Raw genomic sequence first — 16,477 nt, 5'->3', positions numbered from 1 at the left:
AGGCTTGGCGAGGGCTGAGAAGTTGCACATCTGACTAGTACCCTCTGCCCTCAACCCTCAAGGTCGGGAGAGGAAGAGAGGGTAACAGATGTCCATGACATGACAGCAAGAGAGAGGGAAACCAATAAGGGGGCGTCCCAGGAGAAAAGGCTGTCACGAAACCCGTTACTTTTGAGGCTGATTTTTTTTAATTAATAAAAAAGTATAAAGTAAGCCAGGCGGTAGTGGCACACACCTTTAATCCCAGCATTCAGGAGGCAGAGGCAGGCGGATCTCTGTGAGTTCAAGACCAGCCTGGTCTACAGAGTGAGATTCAGGACAGCCAGGGCTACACAGAGAAACCCTGTCTCCCAACAAACAAACAAACAAACAAACAAAAAGTATAAAATGGGAAAATTAATTTTCAAGGCATATTTTAAAATGTTGGTGTTTGCTTAAAAGCTGACTTTCTTTGTCCTGTTTTCATCTTGTGCCTTGAACTTGGCCAGCGGATGACCTTAGTGCCAATGAGCAGCTGGTGGGTCCCCATGCATCAGGTGTGAACTCCATCTTGCCCAAGGAGCATGGCAGTCAGTTCTTCTACCTGCCCATCATAAAGCACAGTGATGACGAGGTAATTTACCCCCAGGGCTCTCTTGGGGTCTTCACAGGAGCACACAAGCCCTCTCAGCCTGATAAACTTCTGATAGGGACACTGAGGGCTTTGAACAAAATGCCACCTGTCACCATTCAAGATAGATGAAGGAAGAAATCTATTTGGCAACAGCAAGAATTGATTTTTTTTTTCTCAGAGATGTCTCATAGCTTACTCCTGTCCCCTAACATTCTGCTACTTACAGGTTTCAGCCACAGCCTCCTGGGACTCCTCGGTACACGATTCTGTTCACCTGAATCGGGTCACACCACAGAATGAAAGGATCTACCTGATTGTGAAGACCACAGTTCAGCTCAGCCACCCGGCAGCAATGGAGTTAGTGTTACGGAAGCGGATCGCGGCCAATATTTATAACAAACAGGTAGTGAACAGGGCTGACTTGCCATCATGTGTGCAAGGGAAAAATTATTTTCCTTTGTGTCACATCATGCTTTGTAAACACCGGTATACAGGCTTGATGGAACCTGTAACCATAGTGTCCAGGTGAAGACCACAGAAGGAAATGTCAGCCCCAGCCAGACTCATTAACTTTACCATGTTCACTGGCTAGGATATCCACAATCTTTGGGGCTGGAGACATGGCTCAGCAGTTAGGAGCACTTCTGGAGGGGAAGTTTCCTTGTGTACTGCCCGGTCTCGCAGCTGCGGTCCCAAGTAAACACACAGAGGTTTATATTACTTACAAACTGTATGGTCTATAGGTCAGGCTTCTTGCTAGCTAGCTCTTGTGACGCATGATGTGACAGAGGTACTGTCAACAAAACTCAGCCCCTAGGCTCTTCAGAATGTTCTAGGAAGCTGGCTAAACCCCAGAGAGATGAAGGGCAGTTAGCACAAGGAAAGCAGACACAATCACAGAACCCCAGGGATGCCACCCCTCTGCCAATCTGACCCTTAAATCACAATGGCACTTCTGCTCTTCATGGTCTCACCGTGTAGCTTTGGTTGGAACTCCCTACGTAGACCAGGCTCACAGAGATGAAGAGCTCACAGAGATGCCCTGGGATGTCTCTGCCTCCTAAGCGCTGGGGTTGAAGATGTGCATCACCACACCAGCCTGAGACAGGAAGTTTTAGAGAGCTTTATTACATTTGTATATTTACTGTGTGTGTGTGTGCGTGTGCAAAAAAAAACAAAGCATGTGCAGAGGTTAGGACAGCTTGCAGGAATCAATACACTTCTTCCACAAACCCGGGGCATCAGGCATGGGGACAAATGTCTTCACTCACAGAGCCATCTTGTCAACCACAGACAAGACTTTTAGGTTTAGTATCTTGTTTGGTTATATTGTTTTCTGCCCTTTTCTTATTTTATTCATTTATTTTAGTTAGTTATTTGAGACAAGGTCTCATTCAGTAGCCCCAACTGGCCTCAAACCCATTATATTCACTGTATTACCCAGGCTAGCTATGAAACTGATAAGGAATCCTCCTGCCTCAGCCTCCCAAGTATGAGGATTTTAGACGTGAGATACCATGCCCACCTCTTTTAAGTTCAGGGGTTTTTGTTTTCTTTCTTTCTGTTTTGTTGAATGTATCTATACTACTTGAATCATTATCATCATAATACCTTTCCAATTTGCAGAATATGAAGTAGATTTGTCTTAGATTTGACACAGTTTAATCCGGCTTTCCTTTCCTTTCCTCCCAGAGTTTCACCCAGAGCCTGAAGAGAAGAATATCACTGATAAATATATTTTACTCTTGTGGAGTGACCTATGAGATAGTCTCCAATATACCAAAGGTAAGGCTCACTGCTTCTTCAGATGTCAGTGTGTCAGAGTGTAAGGGGAGAGCTGGTTCAGTGTGCTTTGAAAGCACGTCACAACACTTAGGAAAACGTCACTCATAGAAAAACAGTCGCCTCCTTTCTGTGCCGTTAGGCAACTGAGGAGATTGAGGACCGGGAAACACTGGCTCTCCTGGCAGCCCGGAGTGAGAACGAGGGCACTCTGGATGGGGAGACGTATATCGAGAAGTACACGCGTGGCGTGCTGCAAGTGGAGAATATTCTGAGTCTGGAGCGGCTCCGGCAGGTGAGGCGCTGACTATCTAGTCCTGAGGATGCAGTCATTATCGTCGTGGGAGGAATGCTTGAGTAGCCATTTCCCTAGTGGAAGGACTCTGACAAGAGTTCGTGTGTATGTGTGTGTGTTGTATGTATGGTGTGTGCATGTGTGTGAGTGGTGTGTGTGTGTGTGTGTGTGTGTGTGTGTGTGTGTGTGTGTGTGTGTGATGTGCTTGTGTATTTGTGTGGTGGTGTTTGTGTGTTGTGTGTGCTGTGTGTGTATTGCATGTGTGGTGTGTTTGTACATATGTGTGTGGTGTGTGTTTGCGTGTGTGTATGGTGTGTGTATGTGTGTAATATGTGTGGTATGTGATATTTGTGGTGTGTACTTGTGTCATGTGTATGTGTGGTATGTGATGTATATGCATGTTTGTGTGTAATGTGTGAGTGTGGGTGATGTATGTGGTATGCATGTGTGTGTGAGGTGCATGTGTAGGGGTGTCTGTGTATGTATAAATATACACTTGTTCGTTTTGATATAGAATCTTGCCCTGGAAGCCTGCCTGGCTTAGAACTCAATATGTACACTCACCTGTAGTTGGACGATCCTTTGGGCCCCCGGCTCACAAATAACGACACAGGGACATATTATTAACTATGAAAGCTTGGCCTTTCAACTAGCTCTTAAAACTTAAATACAGTCTGCCACGTGGCTTGGCTACCTCTCCTCTGTACTGTTTGCCCGACTTCTTAGGTCTCTCTCTGGTATATCCCACGCCTACATTCATTCCAAGCGTCCTTCCCCCCCCCCCCCCCATCCCCGGAAGTCCCGCTTATTTTCTCCTGCCTAGCTATTGGCCATTCAGCTCTTTTTTAAACCAATCACAGTGACACATCTTCACACAGTATAAACAAATACTATGCAACACTAACCTGGTCTCCACCTTGTGGCTGTCCTCCTGCCTCAGCCTTTCAAGTGCTGGGATTACAGATGTGTGCTACCACACTCAGCCCCCAAGCCCTGTGTTCAAATGATGTAGGTATGTTATGCGGCTTAATTGTCAGGATAACCCTTGGATGAAAGTACTGGTGTAATTCATTTTTCCAAAGAGAAAATGGAGGCCAGGAGAAGCTGCCCAGCACGGCAGTGGTACAAAGCCATGTAGAGCCTCAGTAGATTGACTCAAAGTCCTTATTGGTCATTTTGTCCTTTTATTCCCAGTATTCAGGCTTCTGAGTTGCCAGTGAGACATTTGATTTAAAATAATGAACTCAGAGTTGGCCAAGTGCTTACTTCGAATGCTTGAAGACCTTGGTTTGGACTCTAGTACTCATAAACTGGGCATGGTAGTGGTGTGTCCACTTGTAATCTCAGCATTGCCAGAGGGAGGCAGGAGGCTCAGAAGTTCAGTTATCTTTGGCTACATAGTGAGCTCAAGACCATCCTACGCTACACGAGAGCCTCCATATGAAAAAACACAATAAATAAAAAGAAGAACATAGTATACTCAGCAGTAGTGCAATGAACAGATATGTAATGTGTGCACAGAATATACTACACTCAACAGTGGTGCAATGAACAGATGTATATGTGTGCACATTTCTTCGGAGCAGAAGTTGACCTTACAGACAGGATGTTGGGTGACTAGAGAGATGGAATTGGTATTTTTCAAAACAATCTCCTTTTTCTGTAAAGCACACTGAAATTGCCGCACAAGTAAAACGCAACAGCATCACCCCTTATGGATGTCTTTGTTTTGTTTTTCTGCACACTTGCATCAATTCATAGCATGTCTGCTGCTCAGCAGCTTTCCTGGTTTGTGGTTTGAAATTTTAATGTTGTCGATAGGTTTGGGGTTTTGTTGTTGTTGTTGTTGTTTTAAACACATGTAGTTGGGGTACCAGTCGGGGTAAATATTGATAGTGGTTGTGTATAATGAAGTGGTTTTTACATTTGTTCCGAATCTTCTACAATAAGCGCACGGCGCATTGTTCCATTTCTAATCTGATGAGACAACCCTAGCTGTTGTCTTTGCGGTGCTGTGTGTTTGCAGGCTGTCACGGTCAAGGAGGCGCTCTCCACCAAAGCCCGGCACATCCGGAGAAGCCTCAGTACGCCGAATGTTCACAATGTGAGTACACGCTGGCAGCGGCCTGCTGCTCACGGGACTTGCTCCAAGGTTTAGGGATGGAGGGTCTGGGGCAACATGAGGTTGGAGCTAAAATGGTGGGAACAGGGCACACAGTCCCAGGGTAGGCACCCCAAAGTGCTGACCTGACTTTCTGTACAGGGTGCACACCAGACAGCCAGGATCCCCTAGAGATTTGCCTGTACTGATCATCTTTCTCAGTCAGTTCATGTGGAAAGTTCCCTTGACAAAGGGCTTCTAGCAGCAGGGAAGCAAGGGCAGATGAGTGTAAGGACCACTTCAAAGTGTCCCTTCCCAGGATCAGCAGATGAAGGCGCTGCCGTGTTTCCAAGGAGAACCTGGGATTCCTCCTTCCTGATCTCAAGAATTGCCAAAAGTGACTTAAAACTCAACAACTGTCTTAGAACAGGCCATATAGCAAATAGCCACACTCATCACTGTATCGGTTACTTCTGAACACAATGCAATGTTAGAAATAGGTAATAAGCCAGGCGGTGGTGGCACACACCTTTAATCCCAGCACTCGGGAGGCAGAGGCAGGCGGATCTCTGTGAGTTCGAGGCCAGCCTGGTCTCCAAAGCAAGTTCCAGGAAAGGCACAAAGCTACACAGAGAAACCCTGTCTGGAAAAACCAAAAAGAAAAAAAGAAAAAAAGAAAAAAAAAGAAATAGGTAATAAGGGTCTGGGAGACACCTCAGTATGAAAAGTGCTTGTCACACAAACACAGGGACCTGAGTCTGGATCTCTAGCATCCATATAAAAGCCAGGCATGGGCGTGTGCTCTTGTAACTCCTGTAACAGGGGTGCAAAGACAGGTGGATCCCTGGAGTGTGCAGGCCAGCCAGACTAGCCAAAAATGGCAAGTTGTAAGTTTAATTAAAGACCCTGTCTCAAAAATGCAAGGTGGAAAGCAATAGAAAAAGACACCTGGGATTGGGGATTTAGCTCTGTGGTAGAGCGCTTACCTAGCAAGTGCAAGGCCCTGGGTTCAGTCCTTAGCTTGGGGGGGGGCGGGGGGCAACACCTGAGCTGGGCAGTGGTGGCGCACGCCTTTAATCCCAGCACTTGGGAGGCAGAGCCAGGAGGATCGTTTGAGGCCAACCTGGTCTACAGAGCGAGATCCAGGACAGGCACCAAAACTACACAGAGAAATCCTGTCTTGAAAAACGGGGGGAAAAAAAGAGAGAAAGAGAGGGAGCACTGGCTGTTCTTCCAGAGGACCTAAGTTCAATTCCAAGCACCCATATGGCAGCTCACAACTGTCTGTAACTCCAGTTCCAGGGAATCTGGGATCCTCACACAGACGTACATGCACCAGTGCATATAAAATAAAAGTAAATCGCCGAGCGGTGGTGGCGCACGCCTTTAATCCCAGCACTCGGGAGGCAGAGGCAGGTGGATCTCTGTGAGTTCGAGGCCAGCCTGGTCTACCAAGTGAGTTCCAGGAAAGGCGCAAAGCTACACAGAGAAACCCTGTCTCGAAAAAACCAAAAAAAATAAATAAATAAATAAATAAAAAAAATAAATAAAATAAAAGTAAATCATTAAGAAAGAAAGGGAAGAAAAAAATTTATATTAAGAAGAGTTTAAAAATAGAGCTGACTATAGTGGTACACACCTGTAATCACAGCATTCAGTGGGCTAAGTCAGGAGGATTATGAGTTCGAGGCCAGCCAGGGCTGCGTAGAAATGTTAAAAAAAAAAGGAGGGGGGCATCCTAATCAATGGTATGACATCTTTTTAATATACATGTGTCCCTGAACCAAAGCATAAAGTAAAGAAAAAATACTTGTAAAGCAATTTTGTTAAGTGTTGATTCAGTATCTGATCCAGGCTCTAGCTTTGGATAATAATACTTAAAGAGAATACTAATACTAATACTAATACTAATAATAATAATAATAATAATAATAATAATAATAATAAATGAGAATGTAGAGATTCAGGTAGCAAAGTCCCAAATGAGGAAAACTTTACAGGAAAAAATGTCACCAGAAAGAAGCAACTAACAGAGTCTAGCGAATAACTTCAAAAAACAAACCAACCAAGCCATTTTATAAGATTGTCCTTTGGAAAAGTGGAGTTGGCAGCTTGAGTGCCTCCTGATGCAGCTCAGAATCTGTGCTCTAGAAGTATGTTGGGGAGATGCTCAAAGATACATGGACTGTATGCAGAACTATCTTGATACTGAGCCAGCCATGGTGGTGGTACATGGTTGTTAAGGCAGGAGACTGGCGTGTTGAGGCCAGCCTGGACTACCTTAGTGAGATGCTGTCGCCTAAAACAAAAACAGACAGCAAAGAGAAAGTGAGGGGTGCTGAGGCCAGGCCATAAGGATACAGCTGCAGTGGCCAGAGATGGCAGGAGATCTGTTCTGGCATGTTTTATTTGCCAAGGTTCTAATCAGTCACATACACACACACACACACACACACACACACACACACACACACACACACACACACACAAATACAAATGTTAAATTAGGTTTAAATAGTAGAAGCAGCCTAAATAGCCATCTGTAGAAGAATGGAACCCAAAATCATTACACTATAAAACACCATGCATAGTAATATAGCACTTAACAAAGTATAAAATATGCACAGTAATACTATTTATTATTTATGAGCATATGCCCACGTGTAATTATAGAAATATGTGTGAAAGTAATAAACCCTGATTCGAGAATAGTCATGATGCCTGGTGGGAGAAAACAGGAACAAGGGAAGATGGTCACAAGACTTCAGCCATATCTGTGCTGATACAGTTATAGAATAACAAGAAAATTAATAGGTGTACGTTGTACATGCCTGTCATCCCAGCACTCAGGAGGCAGAGGCAGGAAGCTGCTGCTAGTACAGACTGGCAAGGGCCATAATGAAACTGTGTCTCAAAAAAAGATGGCTATTAAATATGTGAATCGTATTGGTAAAAATGCTTGTCTCTTACAGGTCTCCTCTAGCCGGCCAGATCTCTCTGGCTTTGATGAAGATGATAAGGTATGTATGTTAGGGTGAGTTAGCATATCAACACTTCCTAAGTTCTTTAGAACATACTGTGTGAAGCCAGGCAGTGGTGGTGCACACCTTTAGTTCTAGCACTCGGGAGGCAGAACCAGGCAGATCTCTGTGAGTTCAAGACCAGCCTGGTCTATAGAGTGAGTTCCAGGACAGGCACTAAAACTACACAGAGAAACCCTTTCTCCAAAGGGAAAAAAAAAAAAAAAAAAAAAAAAAAAAAAGAACGTACTGTGTGTGCACAGGTGTGTGTATGTGTGTTAGTGTGTTAAAGATTTATCTATGTGTATGTCTGTGCACTATTTTCATGCAGTGCCCCCAGAAGCCAGAAGAGGGCACTGGAGCCCCCTAGAATTGGGGTGACAAATGATTTTGAGTCTACTTGTGGGTACAGAGAGCAGAACCCAGGTCCTCTGATGGTCAGTAAGAAGTGCTTTTAACCACTGAGCTATCTCTCCAAAACTTTGTGCTCAAAAGTTTACACATTTGAGAAATGTAAACTTTAGTCCTTAAAGGCAGCAACTCCTAACGTGAAATGAGCACCTATGATATGTGAGAGTTTCCCTTTAGCCCGCTAGTGCTGTGGCTATTTGTGGTTTATCATCTCAGGCTTAGGTCAGATAACCATGCCATCTACTTGCCTTGGGTGCCTCTCCAGGAAGAATTATGGAAAGAAGGGCTGTCTTTTTAAAAAGGGTTATTACGATCAATCCACGTGAGTCTATTAAATGGGTAATAGAATTTATTAAGATATAAATTGAGGAATACAGAATGGAGTAGACAGCTGAAGTTGTCCTCTGATCTGACTGGGGCGAATCCACCTCCAGGCAGGAGCAGGGAAAAGGGCCACGTACAAGGGTAGGAAGCACCGCCTCCTTTGGGCCGTGTAGTCCAATGTCATGGGCAGAGCAAATACCACTACAGGTTTTTGTCTGGCTCTTAAATTATCTAGTCACCACAGACATGTATCAGATAAATACACGTGATTGCCTTGATGGAGGGAGGAAGGTGAATGAGCTACATAGGATTTCAAAGGTGGTTTCACAGAGGGCATGGTGGTCACCCCTTTAATCCCAGCACTTGGGTGGAGGCAGATGCAGTCAGATCTCTGTGAGTTTGAGGTCAGCCAGGGCTACACAGTGAAAGCCTATCTCCTAAATAAATTTTTTTCATTATATTTGTAATGATTTTATTAAATCTTAAAAAAGAAGAAAATGCTAACATTTGCTTACTCGATGGTTTTTGTTTTAATTATGTTATAATCATCATTATCACATATGTTTTAAATGTTTTGCAATAAAAGTTTTTTTAAAAAGGCACATACTGAAATTAAAAATTAATTTAAAAAAATTACAGGCCAGGCTATTGTGACGCAGGCCTTTAGTCCCAGTACTTGGGAGGCAGAGGCAAGTGGATCTCTGTGAGTCTGAGGCCAGCCTGGTCTGCAAAGCAAGTTCCAGGACAGCCAGGGCTGTTACACAGAGAAATGCAGTCTCAAAAAACCAAACAAGCAAACAAACAAAAAATGGCAAGAGTTAGGTATAGTGGTACATGCCTTTCATCCCAGCACTTGGGAGGCAGAGGCAAATGCATCTCTGTGAGTTTGAGGCCAACAAGGGCTACATAGCCAGACCCTGTCTCAAAGGGGGAAAAAAAAAATGAGGAGGATAAGAGAGGGGGAGGGGAGGGAAAAGAAACAGAAACTGAAATACTGGCTGCTTTTTTCCCATTCTTTTTCAAGTGACTTCATCACAGTTGACCTATATTTTTACTTTGCAGGGCTGGCCCGAGAACCAGTTAGACGTGTCTGACTACAGCTCCAGTTTCCAAGATGTCGCTTGCTATGGGACTTTACCCAGGGACTCGCCTCGCAGGAGCAAAGAAGGTGTGGTGGGCCAGCTTCTGGTGAAATTCCACTCAAGCAGATATCTTTAACCAGAATACCCCCACAGCCACGTACTGGATTTCTCTTTGCTTTGTGTTATACATAGCAAAATAACAGTTGTGCATGCGTGTGTGTAGTGCTGGGGAGCAAACCGAGAAGTCCGTGCATGCTCAGCAGGCACTCTCTAGCCTAAAAGAATACTCTTGTTATTTAAAATTCTCCAAATCATTTTTCTTTTTCTTTTTTAAAGATTTATTTATTTATTTATTATGTATAGTGTTCTGCCTACATGCATGCTTGCAGGCCAGAAGAGGGTGCCAGATCTCATTACAGATAGTTGTGAGCCACCATGTGGTTGCTGGGAATTCAACTCCGGACCTCTGGAAGAACAACCAGTGATCTTAACCGATGAGCCATCTCTCCAGCCCCCAAATCATTTTTCAGTTCATCATGTTCTGGCCTTGTTTTGAGACACACAAAATTCTCATTCAGTTTTCTTAACCAAAAGAGTATTTCTCTCTCATCTTTTTATATCCGAATGTTTAAGGAAACCTGGTTCAGATACCTAACACAGGTTCATAAATGATAGCAGAAATGAATTTGGTCAGTGGCAACATTATTATGTAAAGACACAGTCTCCTAGTGCCTTGAGGAGACCAGCAGTCTATAAAAATGTAAATCAATTACTAGTTTCTATCTTATACTTTACCAACCAAAAGTCAACGATCAGTGCAGCAGGAATTAGAAAGAGAAGGGAAGGAGACAGAGGCCACACAAGGTAAGAAAACAATATAGTCCCACAGTGCCAGGTAGCCCGAGGAAAAAGAGTGGTGGCCCACATCTTTAATCCCAGCACCCAGGAGGCAGAGGCAGGTAGCTCTCTGAGTTCAAGGCCAGCCTGGTCTACAGGACTACACAGAGAAAACCCTGTCTTGAAGGAAAAACGATGTATATGCATATATATATATGTATATATATGTGTATGTATGTATATATATATGTGTATATATATGTATGTATATGTACATATATGTATATTTACATATATATAAAACCATGGAAATAATATATAGCAAATACAACATTGAGTTATGAATGTCAGAATACACATGCAGAGTGTAAAGACCTTGGGAATTCAGAGGTGGAGACTTGGCCTAGTAAGTGGAGCTTCAGCTGGATCTTGAAAAGAGTTAGGGGCTGGAGAGATGGCTTGATGGTTAAGAGCATGGCTTCTATTGCAGAAGACCCAGGTTTCATTCCCAGCACCTACGTGGCTGCTTAAAACCATTTGAAACTCCAATCCCAGGGGATCTGAAACCCTTTTCTGGCCTCCCTGGGCACCAGGCATGCATGCGGTACACAAACATACATGCAGACAAAACACCCATAATAATAAAATAATTAATTAATTAATAATAGATTTTATCTCACTGACCAGCCCTTTATTAATTCTTTGTAACTTTATAGACTTACCTTTATCTTATTTTATTATTATTTCCTTTATTTTCCTTATATTCACGAGTCGGGAGTGTGAGTGTGACACAGCACACAACGCCACAGGACGACTCGGGGAGTCAGTTTTCTCTTCCCACCACATGGGGCCCAGGGATCGAACTTGGGCAGGCAGCTTGGCAAGCGCTTTGCCTCCTGAGCTGTCTCCGCAGCCTAATGTAGCCCTGTTCTTGCCCCCACCCATTGGAATGCTGAACGAAGCGTTGGCGTATTATTTTCGCTGTTATATCAGATATTACCATGGATGGGGGTATTAACTTTCCATCACTGTGACAAGCTACCTGAGAACAGTTAACTTAAGGAAGGAAGATGTATTTGGGCTCCCAATTTCAAAGGTTTTGCTCCAGGATCAGCTTGCGTCACGCTTTAAAGCAAGGGAAGAGCAGACATCAGAGAGGGAAGGGGCTGCAATGGTGGCCGCTTCTCACCTCAAGAAACAAGGGAGAGAAGAGAAACCAGGAACCAGAAACTATACCCTTCGGAGGCATACCCCGAGTGACCCCACTTCCTCCAGCTTAGCTCATTCAGTCCTGAACTCATCAGTGTATGTCTCCATTGATGAGGTTGGCGCCCTCTGGGGACCAACACTAGGTTACGGCCTGGCTTCCTGTGTGCCTGTGAACATGCTCTGCTATCTGTAAACTCCTGTCCTTTTTGTGTTCCTCAGGTTGTCCATCCGAGAATCCTCATGCCTTAACAGTCAGCCCTTTTAAAGCATTCTCTCCTCAGCCACCAAAGTTTTTCAAACCCCTAATGCCTGTAAAAGAGGAGCATAAGAAAAGGATAGCCCTTGAAGCGAGACCTCTCCTAAGCCAAGAGGTAAATGCCTGACTTCTCTGCACTGTGCCAAACAGAATGGGATGGTGCTGTCTTCGGAGAGCAGTGGTTTGCAGTCACGTGTCGGACGCTGCATGTGAACATGCATGAGTTACATCACTCTGTGGAGTCCATTCCCAGAAGCCTTTTTCTCAAGCATGCAGGGCTGTGTGATAGGAGGTTTTGATCATTATTGCCATGGTTTTACTTCTCTGCATCAATGGTGTTTGGGGTCTTTTATATCTTTCAAGAGAGAAAGAGATGCCCAAGAGGTATTTTGAAAACACGACCAGCCTTTGTGTATTTACTTGTTGATAAAACTAACGATGTGTCTTGCCGCAGAATATGTACATTCCGGTTAGATTTCCCCAGTAGCTTAACTCTGGTCTGTAACATTGGCTGCTTTGTTACTCACACGTAATGAAAGTGGTGGTGTTGCTATTTCTAACATGCACGTACTTAGAGATTTTGGCTGTGATGTCTCTTGTGTGTGATGCATCTGTGTGTCTTAACCTTTGCAGAGCATGTCTCCATCTCAGGCACATAACCCTGGCTGCATTGTACCCCCAGGAAGCAATGGCAGCAGCATGACAGTAGAACACAATAGCAAACCCGAGGAGAAGATTGTAAGTTCTGGAATGTTCCCGTCGTATTGCCTGGTGGTGGGTTGGAAGCCCTTTTGCAATCTGCCTTCCAAATGCTTTCAAAGTGATTAAGACACGTGTGGAGTCTTTACAAAGGAAATGTGACTCTTGATAATGACGATTTGCATGAACATAACCTTGACCTGTGATTTTTCTAAATGCTCTTTCTATTTTATTTAACTCATTTTTTTACATCGGCTTAAGTGTCCTTAGCTAAGGGGGAAAGGCACCTTTGAGGGCTCTGGTCATTATAAAGGAAAGCATAACAAGATCAGTTTAACTAATACCAAAAATCTCTCCAATGTGTCTGTGCGTATTGCCAGATTCTGAAGTTAATCTACCTAGAGGAATTGCATTTACTTGGCGTAAGTAATCCTGCACTTAGCTGTGGGTGTGTTTGAAAGCTTTCTTGTGTTGCTGCTACCAAGATAATCGTGTAGCTTATAGCCTCTCTGCAGCCATCATCATCAGCCCCCATCCCCATCCCATCCCTCTAGCGCCAGTAGCTTTTGTTACCTCCCTGGCAAAATACAGTCCCACGTGGTTGTTCTCAGCCTGACTTTTAGAGTGGCTTGTCTGTACACTCACCACAAGTAAGGTGGAACACTGCCTGCAGAGTTCCAAAGCTGCACCTTCAAAGTGCTGGAAGAGACCGCTCACACCTGAGATGGAAAAAAAGTCCAAGGGCAGCCTGGACTGTGGAGCTAGCTCCTGTGTCTGGGTAAATGAATAAAATAAAACATTTGAAATATCATTTTTTCAAGCACCATTTTCCCTGGTACTTTTGATTATAAGCTATACCTCAATTTAAAACCTTTTTTTTTTTTTTTTTTTGGTTTATTGAGACAGGGTTTCTCTGTGTAGTTTTGGTGCCTATCCCAAATCTCGCTCTGTAGACCAGGCTGGCCTCGAACTCACAGAGATCCGCCTGGCTCTGCCTCCCGAGTGCGCCACCACCACCAGGCCCTTTTTTTTTTTTTTTTAAACAAAAACTATAGGTTTGTAAGCCTGAAAAGAATCATATGATTTTTTTTCTCTCTGCTTTTTCTCTCCTGTGGCTTCCTAGCCTGGGGGGCAGGGTGGGGAGTGGGGACGGACACCAGCCTGGGGCAAGAGGTGGCTGTTTGATGTTGTCTGCTGCCTGTGAGCTGCTGTTTTGAGCAGTGTGAGGAGTCTCATTCCCGGCCAAACAGGGTCAGATCCATTCCTGGGTGGACCCGTGTGGGGTCCATTAGCTGTGCCACACACTGTGCGGACACTAACTGCATTTTCAGCTGGTTCTGCAGTGGGCCACTCATCTGCATGCTGAGCTGCTTACTGGGTCCTAAAGCGACGACTCAGGAAAAGGCATACCCTTCCTTATGCACTCCTGTTTCCGTTTGTGTGTCCCAGCTACTGATGGGAAAGAGGGTACATGCCGGAGACTGGCTCCTTCACCTCCATGGGTCTTAAAGAGCCACCCCACCCCCCGACCTCACTGTCACCTGTCTAACTGAGAACTGCTGGGTGCACTGAAAGGGCTTTGCCTTTACCCTCTGATTGTCTGGCTGTGTGTCTGACATGCGTTGTCTATTGGCTGACATGACTCTCATCCCTTGGGGTGTAGAGACAAAATTAAAACCATTTATTTTGGTCCAGCACCACCAGAGACTGCCAGGTGTTCCTTCTGGTACAGTTCACACAGATGTGCAGTTCACACAGATGTGCAGTTCTCACAGATATGCAGGTCATGCAGATGTGCAGCTCACACAGATGTGCAGTTCTCACAGATGTGCAGTTCTCACAGATATGTAGGTCATGCAGATGTGCAGCTCACACAGATGTGCAGTCCACACAGATGTGCAGTCCACATAGATGTGCAGTTCACAAAGCTTTCCCACTAACCCAAACACAGAAGGACAAACATGGTATGTACTCATTCATAAGTGGATACTAGATATAAAGCAAAGAACAATCAGACTGCAACCCACAGAACCAGGGAGGCTATATAGCAGGGGGGACCCTAGGATGACTGTGGCTTATAATAAGTTTTGGTTTTACTCAATCACTGGGCAAGCCTCAATGAAAATTTCACTATTAGGATAAGAATTTATACTGTATCAAGCTGATAATAGAAAAATAAATAAATAAAAATGAAAAAAAAAATAAGACATAACTTTCCCATGATTATTTTCCTGGCTTTCCTTTAAAGAGCTTTAAACAGGCTGGGCAGTGGTAGCGCACGCCTTTAATTCCAGCACTCGGGAGGCAGAGGCAGGTGGATCTCTGTAAGTTCGAGGCCAGCCTGGTCTACAGAGCAAGTTCCAGGAAAGGCACAAAGCTACACAGAGAAACCCTGTCTCAAAAAACCAAAAAAAAAAAAAAAAAAAAAAAATAGAACTTTAAACAAAGCCCATCCCAGCAGGCAGAGTGGAGGACAGCATCAGATTCTCTTGACCCAAGACACCTCAAGCAGTCCTTAGGCTCTGTGTGACCAAATGCATCATGTGTGGATGCTGAGCAGGGTTGAGAAAGCTGCCTCTGCTGTCCTTAGAGAAACAGTGCTGACATGCACTGCCTCAGGAGGGCTGTTGAACTACTTCGTTCTGTCTGGCAGTTCTCGGGATGTTTTGGTAAAGTCTATGTCCCTTGCTTGCTTGAGCTGGGATTTTTATTTTCTTTGGGGCATTTTCATTTTATCTCCCCTCTTAGAAATAGACTCAAGCTATTTCCTTCCGATGTTGTTTGTTTGTTGTTTGTGTGTTTTTTGAGACGGGGTCTCACTCTGGAGCCCATCATGGCCTTGAACTCACAACCCTCCTACTTTGGCCTCTTGAGCATAGGATTGCAGGCTTATGCCACCATGGCTGGCTGTGTCTGACTCTTGCAGCTTGGATGTCTGATTACTTAGAACGATATGCAGGTGTGTTCCTCAGTCTGTATAAATAAGATAAAAAAAACAATATCATGTTTTTTAGTCTTTTTGTTTTTATCCCTTATTGTGGTACAGGGTATTGGACCCAGGGCTGGTGTCAGGCAAGCTCTCCCTCACTGACCTAGTGACTGACCTAGTGAGGGAGAGCTTGCCTGACACCAGCCTTTTATTATGACTTTAAAACAAGGTTTTGGTAAGTTTCCCAGGCTGGCTTTGGTTTCTCTGTGTAGCCCAGGCAGGCCTCTGACTTACAATCCTCTTGCCTCAACCTCCCAAGTAGCTATGATAACATGTGTGCACCATGACCAGCTTTGAGCTCGTCTTTATGTTTTAAGTCACGAGGCATAGAGAATAGAAGTAAGAAAGTCAGCCCCTTTCTCCTGTATCCACAACACCGCTCTCTGGTCTTGCACAGGCAACATACAGTCTTCTCATCCCACTGAAGAAACAGGTCTGGAATGATAGAGCAGTTTACCCCAAGTCACATAGTTCCTGGGAGTAGAGGACAGATGCCCATTTCCTTTAGCGTGACTGAGTGCTGTTCAGTGCTTAGCCTCTCAGCTCCTGAGACCCTCAGAGAAGTGTGGGAGCCCCTGGCAGGCAGCCCTGAACTCGGGCCATTTCTGGCAAACCTCCACAACCTGATTGGAGTGGCGGCAGAAATTGCCCCTATGTGACACCCCCCGCCGAGAATCACTGCTTCAGTAATGGGCTTCGTCCCTGTTTTAAAATCAGAGTGTTTGGTCTATAGAGAAATATCACCTTCATGAATTAAATGGGAAAACATCGAATCAGAAAAGCAATAGCTACAGAGAAGCCTGAGAGTTTTGACTCCGTGCTCCCCATTTAGGTGGGGTTCTAACCTCTTTTGCTTTTA

The 16,477-nt window shown here is 44.5% G+C and overlaps 1 protein-coding gene across 8 annotated transcripts in view; it reads left to right on the top strand.

The window, feature by feature from the left end:
* Positions 1–16,477, top strand: part of Kif13a (kinesin family member 13A) — a 191,285-nt gene that overhangs the window by 163,175 nt on the left and 11,633 nt on the right. For 3 of the 8 annotated variants that reach the window (XM_042278418.2, XM_042278419.2, XM_042278421.2), the window contains 10 exons: positions 489–613; positions 840–1,016; positions 2,306–2,398; positions 2,538–2,690; positions 4,717–4,794; positions 7,764–7,811; positions 9,609–9,714; positions 11,894–12,045; positions 12,564–12,668; positions 13,010–13,051. In XM_042278418.2, coding sequence (XP_042134352.1) covers positions 489–613; positions 840–1,016; positions 2,306–2,398; positions 2,538–2,690; positions 4,717–4,794; positions 7,764–7,811; positions 9,609–9,714; positions 11,894–12,045; positions 12,564–12,668; positions 13,010–13,051 — 1,079 coding nt within the window. The remainder of the gene's footprint in view (positions 1–488; positions 614–839; positions 1,017–2,305; positions 2,399–2,537; positions 2,691–4,716; positions 4,795–7,763; positions 7,812–9,608; positions 9,715–11,893; positions 12,046–12,563; positions 12,669–13,009; positions 13,052–16,477) is intronic. The other 5 variants (XM_015991214.3, XM_006972848.4, XM_015991218.3 and 2 more) reach the window with 3 other exon arrangements.

This window comes from Peromyscus maniculatus, chromosome 5, assembly GCF_049852395.1.
Source record: "Peromyscus maniculatus bairdii isolate BWxNUB_F1_BW_parent chromosome 5, HU_Pman_BW_mat_3.1, whole genome shotgun sequence".
Taxonomy (NCBI): Eukaryota; Metazoa; Chordata; class Mammalia; order Rodentia; family Cricetidae; genus Peromyscus; species Peromyscus maniculatus.
Note: the sequence above shows the minus strand (reverse complement) of the source record. Positions and strands in the feature narration are given on the sequence as shown.